This window comes from Parus major, chromosome 11, assembly GCF_001522545.3.
Source record: "Parus major isolate Abel chromosome 11, Parus_major1.1, whole genome shotgun sequence".
Lineage (NCBI taxonomy): Eukaryota > Metazoa > Chordata > Aves > Passeriformes > Paridae > Parus > Parus major.
In genome coordinates, this window is record NC_031780.1 from 364,721 (window position 1) to 379,363 (window position 14,643).

Sequence of the window (14,643 nt, forward strand, 5' to 3'; positions counted from 1 at the left end):
CAGGTACACACAGAGCAGGTACACACAGCGTTCAACCCCAGCACTGTGCACAGCAATGGGATGGAGCAGGAGGGGAACAGGGCAACTCCACTGCATCAGATGAGGCCACAGGACAGAACAGACCTCAGCACCTGGACTGCAGCAAACAACAAAAAAGTCACTGTCCCTTTGTGCCCCAGCAGAGATGTGTCACAGACCAGGGAAGTGTCATGGACAAGTGTCTGTCAAAGTGTCTGAGCCTGATATCTAATACCACAGAGACACCTTATGAAAAGGCAGTAGGGAAAGGTCCACCCAGTGGTCAGAAAACAACAATAAAAACCTTGATGGGGACACAGGAGGGATGCTGTTAGAGAGCAGGAGGAGACACAGGGCACAGACTCCCACTGTCCTGTGCCCTGCAGCTGAGTGTCCCCACACCTGTGGGATGTAATGGGCTAAGGATGAGTGGGAATGGGGACACCCCCTCTCCCCCTTGGGGTTACAGCAGCTTCTCACCCAAACCTGACTCCCATCCCTGCAGGGATGCCTGGCCCAGCAGGCCAGTGAGGTGTCCCACTTCAACCAGCTCAACAAAGGGCTCAAGGAATGTTTGAAATTAAGTATCTCAGCTTAACCAACCCAAGATACCTCCTTTGCCTTCTGCATACAATATTCTTGCTTGTATTCACAGCCTTTGAAATAAAATATGATCAAGAAATTGTGTCTTGTTTGCTGTCAGTTTTTGTTGAAGAACCTACAAGCTTAAAGGGAATTAAAATATGTGTAAATCAAGCTTTCCTTTCAGTGACTTGTCAGGACTTTTATTTAAAAAATATTACATTTTTTTAAATGGTCACTAAACAGCTTTCCCTCCCAGCCAGTCAGCTCCTGCCCTCCAAGTACCTGCCATGTCCTAATCTGGGTGGCCAGATGGGAAAGATAAGGTTTGTACAGTGAAAGACAAGGCAAACAGAAATTTCTAGAGCAAATAAGGTTTTCAAGGTTGTTCTGTCTATCACAAAGGGCACGGATGGTTTCCCCTCTCTGCTCATTTTGCATTTCAGCAGCTCACAACCCAGCCCTGCCCGAAGAAGCCTTTTGAAAGCTCCGGGCTGCTGTGGCAGCACCGTGCTCTCGCTGCCACTGTGACCTTTGGGAAGCCTGTTCCATGCTCTCCCTTCAGCTGGGCCACCAAGGTCACAGACTGGCCACTTTTTTCCACAAGACTGAATTTAACTCTTAATGAAAAATCTCCTGTCTCACTCTTGGGGTGTTTTGGGTTTATTTCACGTTCTCATTACTCACAGGCACAACAGCAATGAGACCCAGATGTGAATTCAAGGGAATTTCTGAAAGTCCCACATGTTCTCCCTCAGCTGCTGCTGCTGTCCCTTCTCAGCCCTTTCAGCCAAGATCACCTTCCTGGTCTCCATGTGCATTCACTCCAGTTCCCCAGAGTGGCTATTTGTAGGATTCACCCATTTTCACAGCAGTCATAGAGAAATGTCCTGCTTGAAGCTCTAAGGATATTTTGTGAAGGCTTTTGCTGGCACACCCCAGCTCCAGCACCATAGCAGCTTGACAGCACCCAAACCAGCGGACCCAGGATGTTTCTCCTCCCCCTCCAAAGAGGGCTTCAGGAGATCTGGATTTTTCAGAACATTAAAAACATCTCAACCCTTTACATGACTAAACAAAGTACCATCTCTGTTCCATCCAGCCTAACTGCTCCTTTTATGCACACTAAATCTCGCTGGATTTGCAGCTGCAATCCCTGCCCTATGACCTGTGTGAGCACATGTTTCATACAAGCCCTTCACTTTATTTACCTTATCAAGAGACATGGAGAACAGGCACGGAAAACTCGCATGTCCTGCCCACCCCTTTTGCCCAGCTCCTTCTCCCAGTCCAGAGTGGCTGAAGTACCAGAAATCAGTGCCAAGCTGGCACAGCTTATGCTGCTGCTGAGGGCATCACTTGACTCATTGCAAAACATCTCCTGGTGCCCTGGTTTGTTGAGTTGTCCAGACATGGTAGTATCTTTAGTTTCTCATACAATATTCCAGGGTTTAGGACAACCTGAACCAACACACACACCTCAACACCCCAAACCCCACCTCAGGCAGGTGGGATTCCTGTAATTATCACTGATAAACTGCGTCAGCCCACAGCAAGGAGGAGAAAAGGAGCATCACCGAGTTTGTCCCTCAGCAGCACTCACCGGCCTCGGCAGCTGGACACTTGCGTATGGTGAAGATCTGTCCCAGGTCCTCCTCCTCTTCAGGAAGACCTTTCTGGAGGCGCTGTAGCTTCCGGAGGCTTTCACTCCGCTGGTGTTTCATGGAGCGCACGTGCTGGATGAGGTTCAGCTTGGCCTTGGTGGAGTAGTTACAGAGGACACAGTGGTAGTAGCAGCTTTCACCTTCCACCCCGCTCTCGTGATGCTGCAGGTGCTGTGGAGAACGAAGCACAGGAATGTCAGTGTCCTTTATCACCCCCGGTCTCCTGGGTCAGTCCTCTGTAAATTGATAAAAGCCTCCTGGGAATTAGTTAAGGAGCCACACTTTAACACAGATGCAGTGAGACAACACCTGTTTATTCTCAGGGTATTACACACACTCCTGCTGAAGAGCATGAAAACCAAAACACACCAAAATGGGCACAAAACACAGATGGACACAGACAACATCATCTCCCTGAGTGAGGGAAAGCACCAGACCCAGCAGTGACACCTGCTCACAACACGCTCAGGGCTCATTCCTTCACACTCAAAGCTTGTTCTGGGAGGGGATCCAACTGCATAACAAACTTAAATTTGGTAAATTCTCATGGAAAACTAGGAAGAGTAAAACCGAAGCAACCCTAGGACACAACAAACCCATTAGATAGAGAGATCCTGGACACAGTGTATGGAAGCAGAGTACAAAGCCATCCTGTCCATCATCCAGCTCTCCACCCTCTGGCAGCCAGGTTTTACTCCCTTGGCTCAGGAAGGAAGCAGCAGCCTGGCCTGTAAGATGGCAGTGACAGAGACCTCAGCTGGAAAGCCAATGGCGAGTGTGCAGCCAGGCACCACCGAGAGAGGCCAACACCTGGAAAAACCCTGTCCCCTCCCAAGCTGGGCGGTCACAGCCAATACAGCTAATTCTGGATTATCACACCACAGTCATTTGGCAAAACCTATCAATCCCCTGGACCAGAGGTCTGTGCCTCTGGGGAAACAAGCAGCCATTTCCTGTCATGGATCCCACAAACATGGAAATAATTTCTTAGAAGCAGAGGGGAGAATTGACCCTGCACAGCCATGCTGGCTGCTACGGCACAGCTGCTGTCTGTTCCTCTTGGGCAGAGGGATGTCACAGGCACTTCCCCAATTCCACAGTCAGGGTGTGTCACTAGCTGAGAAAAAATGAATACCAAGGTGAAACCACAAGAGATCCCCCAGTGAAGGCCTTTGGGGTTTCCACCCCACACCTAACAGTTCAGCTGTGCAGTACTCCCTGCCAGCTCCTCCCATCCAACCCCAAGACCTCCCTGAGTCTTTGTGCCATCTCATGGAACTCTTTCCTCACCACACACTTGGCCTGAGGCACAAGTACAGTGCTTCGGACACGATCTTGGGGTTTGTCAATCAAAAATATTGCCTACGTGCAGCCAGGACCTTCTGGTAAAAAATTCTGATGCTTATTATCTCAGTTACAGCTGAGATAAGATTAAAGACACATATTACCCAGCGCTGTGTGCCTTGCTCACGCGGAGGAAGGAGAGCCCTCTGAGTCTAGGAATGATTAAAAATAGGATATGAGCTGATGCTGAAGCTTCTGATTGGAAGAGTGAGGAAAGAGAATAAATGTATTCGAGATCTGGCTAATTAGACTAGCCTCTTCTGGGATCACGATGTATTTAATTAAATTCACTGTAATATTTGAAGAATCCACGAGGGCACTAATCCCACTGGTGCCCTCAAAAGATTTTTTTGCTGTTTTGCCTTATAAGAACTTCTTCCTCATCTCATTTCTATTGTTTGCATGCGTTACCCTCTTCCTGAGCCAGAAAAATGGCTTTAAGGCATGAAAGGTCAGCGAGCCCATCACAGGAGTCGCGTGCCCATCTCCGACGGCGCAGCCTCGCCGGCCTGGCTCTGCCCTGAGCCCTGCCACAACCTCCCTGGCCCGTGGTGCTGCTGGCCAGGCCCTGGCTCCAGCAGCCACACCAGCCCTGTCCTGGCCAGGCACAGCGGGGAGGCCCCATCCCAATCCCACAAGCCCTGCACCGAGCTCGGGAAGTGCCCACGGGCTCAGCAGCAGCTTCTGCGCGGAGCCAGAGAAAACCCCCAGAGAGCAATTAGAGAAAAATCCGGTCACGGGTTCAAGGAAATATTAAGGACATGGTCTCTGTGGAACCAGAGGCACAATCTGCACTGCTCTCATTTAAAAGGGGGTTTTAGGAAAACATTTGTTTTAAACAGTTTAATAAATGTGTCTTATTTTATGGTCTTCTTTTGCTTCCTCTCAAACATCTCTTGTGCTGGGGTCAGCCTCACCTGCCTACTGTGCTGGAGGAGTCAGGCTGAGGGTGCCACCAGCCTGGGCACAGCAGCGCAGGCACCCGATTCAACCCATCCTCCAGTGGGGAAAAGGGGCAGTCCAGAGAAAGAAGACATGAGGGCCGAGCTGTGAGCTGCTGGAGGAGATGAAATGTTGTCCAAGTACGTGTAGTTATTGCCCATCACACTGTTAAGCTTCCCCCTTGTGAGAATTTATCCGTATCACAGGAAACAAATTCAAAATACTAAACCAGAACCTTGTTAGAAGACAAATCAACTTGAAAATCAAAAGAATATATTGTTCTAAGAAAACCAACCAAGTTCTGTCAGAAAACATTGATTTCTGTGAGTCTGAGGGGTGTTTGCCCCCTCCCTCTCCACAATAGGAAACTTCCAACATCTGGTTCTTCACGCATGGCATGCAAAATATTGATCAGGGTGAGTCAAAGCTACACTTTAAATCAGAAACAGAGGGAGGAACGCTCTGATGGAAACCATACGGCTCACGAGTGCAGCTCCCCGGGGGACACGGGTGTTCCTGTACGGAACCAACTGCGGCTCAGCACCGCAGGCTCCCAGCACCCATTCCCACACACCCAAACCCAGCCTGGACCCCGGGCAGGGAGCTGTGTCCCACAGTCATTCGACAGGAGGGTCCTGCTCAGGGCCCTCGCCTCCCTCCTCTGCCCCAGCTCTGTGCCAGCTGCCCCTCAGGGTGCCCCAGCCCTGCCCTGGACCCGGGGTGGGCTGGGGTGGCCGGGCTGGTCCCACCAGACCTGCTCAGCCCCACAACTGCTTCCTTCTGCTAAGCAGGAAATGCTCACAGGGTACAACTATGGAAATCTGATTTTTAAACAAAGTAAGGAATGACACTACAGTCCTTGTTTCTTTCCCTCCATCCTTCACATACCTCAAACTTGTTTATTTTACCATCTCTCCTTTCCCCATCTTACGCTGCCTCACCCACACTACTTAACCATAATCATGGAATTGAACATGGCATTGTATCACCCCCTCCCCAGCCCATGCCACATACCACACAATGTTCCTTGGAGCAAATCTCTAGTACTGAGAACTGAGACCCCGAGGTGCTGCTGTTACACAAGTAATAAACTCTCCTGAGCACCTCTGTAGCCGTTCCTGCAGTTCATATTTACCATCTGATTTCTAAGCTTTTCTGCATATTTAAAATGTTAAAAAATCTTATAAATTTTAAAAGATGTTAAACTACTATCTGTTCAAAATCTCTTCTGTATGAAGTGTATTCAGCCATGTTGCAATGAGCATGATTCCAATGGTGACAGGACAGAACCCCCCCAAAGCACTGCCAGGGGCTTCTCCAGTCCCTCTCTGCCATGTTAAACAGCTCAGCTGCTGTTCTGGGGGGCATCTGACCTGAACCTTCAACCCACCAAGCAGATGCAACAACACTTTGAACTATCTTGTGGTTTGGACGTTTATTATTCAATAGAAAAGGGCCCAGTTCCTATGCAGGCTTAACTGGCACAAAGCTTTCCCTTTGGAGGGCCCTGAATGCTGCTCAGGACAAGCCCAGGCTCACAGGGAACCTCTCAAGTCCTTGGTTTGCACCGTGAGGGGGAACACCCCATCACCAGCCTCAGGTGTCCATGCTACAAAAGCAGTAGAACATGTGAGAAAACTCTCTCCAGGCTCGAGGATGGCCCCTTCCTCTGCAGACTTCGACAGGACAACCAGCAGGAGAAACTCTGTCACTGCCCCAAGGACAGGCAGACGTCCCCAGCTGCCCAGTGAGCTCACCTGCACATATCTGGGTCTCTCAGGGCAGGAAAAGCAGTTGAGGTAACAGGACTGGGGGCCAGAACCCAAAGTGGAAAAATAAGCTCATAAAAGCTACACAACTGCAGCAAAGCGCAAGGAATAAAAGGAGCGATGTGCCACTCTGGCTGTGACAGCACCGCTGGCTGCAGCCCTGCAGATCCTCAGCCAACAGCACTCCAGGGCTGCACAAAGCTGTCAGACACAGCCCCAGCCAGTTCCCCACCCTCCTGCTTACACAGTCCTCTTCCTCACCACCCTGACCATTCTGTGCAGCCAGGTGCTGTGTGGGTCACTGACAGACAGCCTGCACAAACCTGCTCCACATCACTTTCGAGTCCTCTCACGTCAAGGACACCCTGCCACGAAAACAAACGCCACTACCTGGAGACTCTTGAAAATAAAGTTGTCAGACTTCAACATCTTTGGCAGAACTTTTCTCCCTGTGTAACACTTTCCCTACCTCTGAACTCAGCACTCAGCTCCATTAGGATGGGTAAAGCTAGCAGTGATTTCAAAGCATTGACAGATGCAGCTGGGGAAGAAGGAGCCAAAAATCTGCTGGAAGGTCACAAATGCCACGGAAAGAAGCAGCAGCACAGAGGTGCACTGTGCTGGCTCCTACAAGCACCGATGTCTGAGCAGCCCCAGTGACCAGAACCAGCACACGGAGCCAGGGAGTTCTCAGTGGAGATGCTGACCCGAGCTCAGGAGCTGCTGGAAGCACCTCAGCCCTGCCAGCAGATCCGCAGTGCAGGAGAATAGCCAGGGACTGACTCTTCCCCGGGGTGAGCTCAGACAGGGGTAATTAGCCACAGGCTTGGTAGGAAACACTCCAGGTGCCAGTGAGGACTGTACACCCCCGGGGAGGGACAGAAGGTGACCCTTACAGTGAAGCTGGAGGGAGGCTGTGGGTCACCACAGAAAGGGACCTGACCCTGCTGCAGACCTCAGAGGCCTTGTGAGCATCTCTTGGCCCCTGTGTGCCTCTGATGTGCTGCACGAGATAAATCACACAGCACTGCAAGAGAAGAATCTGAATTTTTAATGAAAGTCATGTGGATGCAGCTGTCTGATCCTGGTCTGTTCCAAGTACTCCATAAAAGTCAGGGCTGGCCAATCCATCTTGCTCTCCTTTCACACCTGCAGCCCCAGCTGGAATTTCCTGGAGCCGGGGAGCGGCGGCGGCCGCAGCGGGACACGCTGCCTGCGCCGGGAGAGCTGCAGCGCCAACAGCCTCCCCCGTGCTCCTGGGAGGGGGGAAATTGATTCTGCAACCAGCAGGTTCAAAAGCTGAACTTCTGCTCTTTCATATCCAACCAACATCCTGAATTGGTTACTGCTTCCAAAGGAGCAGTGTTACCAGCCCTTCCCTCCTCCAGCCTCCTGCCTCCGTGGTGCAGTGCCAGCGGTGGGGTTCGGGCTCGTTTGCCCCTGAGTTTCTGCAGCTGAGCTTGTGGTGACTGCTCTCTGGTCCTTTCTTACCTAGAGGCTGGAAATGTAGCACTCCCTCCTGCCACAGAAGTTGAGGTACCAATCCAAGTCCCCAGATCACATGGAAAGGACTGAAGAACAGCCACAACTGCCGCCATTAACAGCCCATCCCTAAACCCCACCACATCTGTATTTTCTGAGCCCTCCAGCCCTGCCTGGCAACCAGTGAATGCCACAGATGCTCTCCTTGTTAGCCACGCAGCTGGTGCTAGCCATGCTGCAAGGTTTTGGATTTCTCCACAAACCCAAAAGTGACCCAGCAAATGGGGTTTGCTCCACCAGCCCTTGAAGTCTCATTAAAAGCCAAATATTGCTCAGCCTAAGGATGGAGAGCTCAGCATGGATTTTACTGAACGTTAAATCAACCAGCAAGCATAGCCAGCAAACTCTGTGGCACTTTAACTTTAAATAATGCAATAATTATTGAATTTCCTTTTTATAACTGAAGTGCTGGAATGTAAACAATGGGGCTGTAATTGCAGGAAGGGGGGATCAATAGAGGCAATCGTTTTCAGCCATGTTAATTGTAAATACAATTGCTCCAAGATGTCAGCCTCGTTCTTCTCGCTCCCAGAATCATCCTAACGGATGACAGAGTCCAACTTTCCCATTACAGCTGTTCGTTCCTTTAAGAGGTTCTCAATCAGGTCTGATCAATCTGTCAAGATAATGCATAGAGTAAGTAAGACTCTTCCAAACACAAGCTCCCAATCAATAGCCTGGACCTGCTTAATGAGGAGGGGCTAAAGCCCAGGGGGAGGCACAGTCCCAGCCTCTGCTTGGCTCCAGAAGCCAACTTCTTCACAGGGTCTTAGAGCAGCTCCTAACGAGGGCATTGTTTGTGCTGCCCGTGATGAGCAGCAGCCCTGCACACCCACAGTCCCATGGGGTCTGTGGACAGAGAACAACAGAGGTGAACACAAAGCAAGCGCCAAGAAAGGCTGAACTTGTAATCACATCCCCCACGCCTTTTCAATTGTGCAACAGACCTGCAAGGACTAATTAACAGTTCCTTGGAAGAGATGCCCGAAGATGCAAACCTGTCTGGGGACAGTCACTCAGACTCCTCCCGTGGAAGACTTCCTTCCCACGTTTCGAGGACGGACAAAGTCCATGGGGAGCCAGCACCGGCCCAGTTATGCCGACCAACCCCTCCCAGTGCAGAGGAAACAGGGTGGGATGCTGGCTGAAGACCTCCCGAGGGAGGAGATGCCAAGGGAGGTGAGGAAACAACCAGAGATGCTGTTCTCCAGCTGTAGAACCTAACTGCAGTAGCACAGGTATCCCTTGCACACCTGGGTTGCTGAACACTCGCTGAGCAGCCACGAGAGGGGGAAAGCAAGAGGTGTGGCTGTACTTGGGCACTCACCTACAGCATCCAACCTTCTCTTCTCCCACAATTGCACTGCAAAGACTTGCCAGCACAGGAAATCCACTCTCAGGCAACTTCAACTGCAGAGAATCTTCCAGAACCCCAAAATCTCTCCCGGGAGACACAGGCGCGAGCGCTGCTGTACGTGGAGATGCGCACAGGAGCGCGAGTATCGATCCTACTAATTAGAGTGCTAAAACCAAAGCACCATGAGAGTACATTTCCTACTGGCCTGTAAAGTGCTGCCCTCAGCCCTGCACGCTCCTGCCTGGCTGTGGCTCCACCACAGGACCCACAACAGCCCTGCAAGGGCACCTCTGCTGCTCACCTGTGCACCTCTCACCAACAGGAACCAACAACTTCACACAGAGTGACCTCTCATACGACCAGCCAGGATGTGAGGGATGTCACCCACAGCCAGCCTCACCCAGCAGCTCCTGTGGAGCAGCAAAGAGCTTGGGAATGGTTGAACTCCTCTTGCAACTGAACCAAAGCCTGGACTAGGGACATTCTGATCCTCAGGAAAGCATCAAGTTTTGTCACTTCACATTTCCATGGATCCTGTCATCCCTGGAGAAACGTGGCAGAAAAGCTGAACTTTTGCCTGCAAAGCACTGTATGGACAGCAGTAGGATGGAGTGATGAAAAAAGAAAAAAAAATTTGTGCCAGAATGCAGCAACATCACCAAGGAAGAGGCTCAGGGCTTCCAGCCCACTCCTTCCTCAGTGCTGGGATAGGCAGGAGCTGAGGAATTCAGGGAGCCTCATCTCTTCCAGGGTTAGGAAAACAAAAGGGGAAAAAACAACTAAAGACAGTAACCATAAGCAGGCCTCACAATGCCACTGCCCAGACCTTTATAACATATTTTGTACATCTACTTGAAAATAATCAGTTCAGTGTGAATTGCTAAGCTGTGAACACTCAGGTGAACTAGAGCAGCCTGGGAATGTGGAAAAACACTGGATAAAAAGTAAATTATGTAATCAGAAGGTCTGGGGGGAACCTGGAAAGACAGGAGGATCGAAACCTGTTGTCCATATTGTAATTGTGCAGCTGCTGAGTGATTGAGGAGGGCTTTCCTTAACACAGAGCCAGGCTAGGACTCTGCATACCAGTGATGTTTTGCTTTGTCTGGCAGCCAGGAGAACGAGGGCTCTCTGAGGAGGCTCTGATGCAACGCTCTCCTGGGTCTTGTGCTGATAATGCAGCTCAGACCTGCCACCCAATCCCCTCTCTATGTGTGGAGCCTGCTTCCAGGATTTCAATTAAAATGCTGTTTTCCCTCCACATCAAGTCTTTTGGAAAAGAACCACCTGCAGGAAAAGCTTGCAGACTGTCTGACACCCCTGTGCTCTGCCCCACATCCCAAGTCAGGGGACAGCCAGGTGTCTGTCCTGCCGTGGCTCCGGGTGCCCCAGGGACTGCAGTGCAGAAGCCCAGCAGCAAACCAGAGGAGCACTGTGGAGCCAAGGTCCTGCCAGGGGACAGGAGGGGACCTTCATGTGCAGCCAGGGACTGTTGCAATAATGTGCCCTGAAACCATGTGGGACGTTGAAACAGCCACAGAAATCCAGCCTGAGTTCACGCTATTTAATAAAACACTACGGACACAGAGTAAACTCCCCTCGCACGGGATTTATTGTTCCACCCATCTCCAGGGAAGTTGTGGTGGACTGGAGCTTTCCTTGTTTTCATAGTGCTTCTTCACAACCTCTTATACCACTGCACCACCTCAACTCCCAGCAGATAACCAAAATGCATAACCGAAGTAACAACAATGCACAAAGGAACTTTTCAATCATCTCCACAAATTGCAGAATATCAGCATCAAAGACATGGAGGACACAATCTTCCCATGCAGAAGCCAACAGAGATCCATGGAAAAATGAAAGAGCCATCTCATCCTTTTCCCACAGTCCACAGAAAGGATTTTTCAAGATCAGGTGATGAGGGAGGAAGGAAACCTAAAGGATGGGTGATGGACTAACATGACAAAATGGAAACAGAAAGAGGAAATATATAATACTCCTTGAGTCTTGAAGGTGTGTGAAGACCAGCAGAGGCAGGGAAACCCCCTGGCAGTGGAGCAGCCTTTCTCCAGCAGCACACACTGTGCATCAGCCTGCCCAGAACACGGGGACAGGAGCAGCAGCTGATTTCAGACCGTGCTGCCAAGGTACCTTCTTCAAGTGTCTGTGCAACACAAACAGAACACAGAGCACCATGGAAATGCCCATGAGAAAATAAATAATTCTTCATTCAGTGAAAGCTTTGGATTGTATTAGACAAAGCCTCGGGCAATGTAATGAAAGAGGAAGATAAAAAGAAATGGAATAATTACTCACAGAATGAGGCAAGAATCCTGCTGGAAAAATATGTATGGAACTACTTATAATTAAGAACCAAAATAATGTCTGCACACAAAGGCCTGAATTAAGGCAACCTGCTACCTCCTATATTCTAGAAGGTTGTGAGGGCTCCAGGAACCCAATGGACACAAATGTGTCCTAAGAACTGTGTACAGAAATTCTTGCAATTGCTCCTTTCCCCACACCCCTGAGCAGCTACTCTGTAAGGAAAGCCACCAAGCTCTTGGGGAGGAGAAGCCTTCCAAACACAGCCTCCTCCAAATTTAACTGGGAGACCTCTCCAGTCCTTGGGCATTAATTGTTCCCAGCCCACCTGGTCTCCAGCAGGAAGGACACATCAATGACCCACAGCAATCCACAGCAGCACAACTGTCTGGCTCATGGGTCCTGCACATGGTCTCCAAGCAGTTTGCAGCCTATGAACAGCTGGGCTTGCTGCTCTGTACTTCCTGTGTATATCTAAAATCTAATTCAACAGTGGTATAATTCTGCAGAGGACTCTACAAGAGAACAGAATGGCTCTGAGCATTAGTTACAGCTATTCCCTCCAAGACAGACTCCAGCAATGGAAAACACAGAGAGTGCAGAAGCACACTGAGGCAAACAGAGCAAACCCAAGATGATAAATGTCTCTGCTCTCTGGTGCTCTCTTTGTTCATGTGTATCTGCATCCACTGGCATTTGCCCTCACAGGTACAGAAACCCTTGGGAAAAACTGGGCCCACCTTTTACTGGTTTTAGCTGTTCTGGCTCTGCAATCCCAGTGGGCAGTCTGCAGAGACACACAAGGTAAATGCCAAACACTGTGGAGGCAGCACTGATCAGCATTATCAGGGTGTACTGACCACTGCAATTCATAAATACAATGGAAGCAACAAAACCTTTTTTTTGGGAGCAGCATCCACTCACAGCAGAAAGGTGTGAGGAGAGAACAGATTTCTAAACCCTGTTTATGAAATTGCAAGTGTAACTCCAGTTACTCCAACTGCCCCAAAATTCTCATTTCTGTGACCATATGGGATTAATTTCTCTGGAAAAATACCTGTTCAGGGTTACTATATGTTACCAGGAGGTCAGTCTGCAGATTTCATGTCTGGATAATCCCCCTGCCCAGCCCAGAGTCAGACACTTGGATAGGACTAGTTAGAATGCATGCACTGGAAAACCCAGATTAGTCAGAGCCAAGGAGGTGTGAAAATGATAAAAGCAAAGTTCCTACTTTGTGGGACCATGAAAAACACTCAGGCAGCCAGAGGTGCTGTAACACAGACCCCATTACATGAAAACATCACCTGCAGGACTTTTCAAACCTCTCCCACCTATGGTGGCAGCATGGCTGAGAACCCGATGTGGGACAGCAAGTCCCTTCTCTGAGGGGCTTCCAGCACTGCTGCTAGTGCTCAAAAGCCAAAGCTAGGCACTGTCCTCATTCTGTGCCTCCTGCCACGGGCAGACCCCGGGCTCAGCAGGAGGAGCTACAGCACGTGCACCCTGAGGACACCCACAAGAGTACGAACACCTGTGGCCCTAAGGCGACACACCTGCACCTGCTAACCCCAGAGTTACAGAACAGTCCCACAAATGTTGTGGGTGAAGTGAAGGAAATCAGAATTCTCAAACCAGGACACCCTCTGGCTTTGTGCTGGAGAGGAAGGAGGTGAGTCTCACCTGAAGGCAGAAGGGGTCACCCCAGGAGAGCTCCTTGCTCCTCTGCTGGTGATGCCTAAAGACCCTCCTGGCACACATGTGAAGGCTACAACAACTCTCTGCAGAGAACATAAAGGAAGGCTGAGCCAAGTGACCAGGACCTGCCGAATTAGGAATTTCTCTGCAGCACAGACTGGGGGCTGGATGGGGACAGGGATGTGAGGGGACGCAGCAGAAGCCATTCAAGGGTACAGACACAGCTCCTGCAGCTGGCTGGAGAAGCCCCACGCTGACTGATGTGTGCACCTCACCCCACGGAGGGAGCCAGGGAGTGCAGCAGGACCCGTGGGCTGTGAGAGCCCCGGCGTGGCTGCGGTGCCGTGCCAGGCACCAGGGCTGCTGCCAGCCCAGCGCTGCTCTCCTTCCCCACCAAAACCCCCGCGGGTGCGCTAACCGCAGCCCTTTGAGAGCCTCGTGTATTTACAAACTAAGGCATGTTGAAATCAAAGGGGATACCATATGACATAATTCACATTAAAATGTCAACAGGCTGACAATTTATAGAGTCAATCCACCGGAGGTGGGGAGAACTAAGATGCGGTAATTGTTTAATTCCCGCTTAAACCAACAGCAGCTTTACCTTCAAAGCAGCACGGCATGCACGGCCTCTGGCGGCTGTCAGCCCTGGTGCCAGCCTGGCCCTCGGCCAGCACGGAGGCAGCAGCCTCAACCATCCACTGGCACCAAGCAGGGGCTGGGGACACGGGATGCTGCTCTGAGGAGCGCAGCTCCAGCCCAGCCCATGGCAAATTTTCACCGGCAGCACAAGGACAAGCAGTTTTTCAGGAAGGCAGAGCCGCCCTGGTCAGGGCACCGGTGTCCATTTCCACCCCTGGGCACAGCACACCTCCTCTGGAGGGGATACAGCAGGTAAAGTGCTCCGAGGGCACGGGTGAAGGAACCGACTCACCCAGTGCCTGGCACCGCATGGCCCTGACCCCACAGGGACCTAAAAATACCACAGCACTGCAACAATGAAAGCGTGGGGTGTCCCAGCCATAAAGCCCCTCAGGGCACATGGGAACTTTTTACCCCAGGTAGATGGCAGCAGCTTTGCCCACATCAAATACGGCGTGGTGTTTTGTGATACCCCACGCCGGCGCCCTCGGCCCGCTGCCATCCCCTGCCCACGGACAGGCTGCTGGCAACGTGTCTCGTAGCCTGCAATAAAGCATAAGGTAGGCAGGAGAGGGAAACGTGCACCACTGGGAGAAATTTTACCTGGATAAACCGCAGCCAATAAATTTTCTATAAACGCCAGCTAATGCTGTCCCTTGGAGAGCACTGGGCAGGGACTGCCGGGCTCCAGAGCCCTCGGCACAGCCTCGCTGTCTGTACATAAACAGTAACACCTCATTCTCTCTTCTACCTCATT

At 50.9% G+C, this 14,643-nt stretch overlaps 1 protein-coding gene across 2 annotated transcripts in view; it reads right to left on the bottom strand.

The window, feature by feature from the left end:
• The window catches only part of ZFHX3 (zinc finger homeobox 3), a 121,716-nt gene that overhangs the window by 53,510 nt on the left and 53,563 nt on the right, over positions 1 to 14,643 (bottom strand). For both annotated transcript variants that reach the window (XM_015639870.3, XM_015639869.3), the window contains exon 4: positions 2,204 to 2,435. In XM_015639870.3, the coding sequence (XP_015495356.1) occupies positions 2,204 to 2,435 (232 nt within the window). The remainder of the gene's footprint in view (positions 1 to 2,203; positions 2,436 to 14,643) is intronic.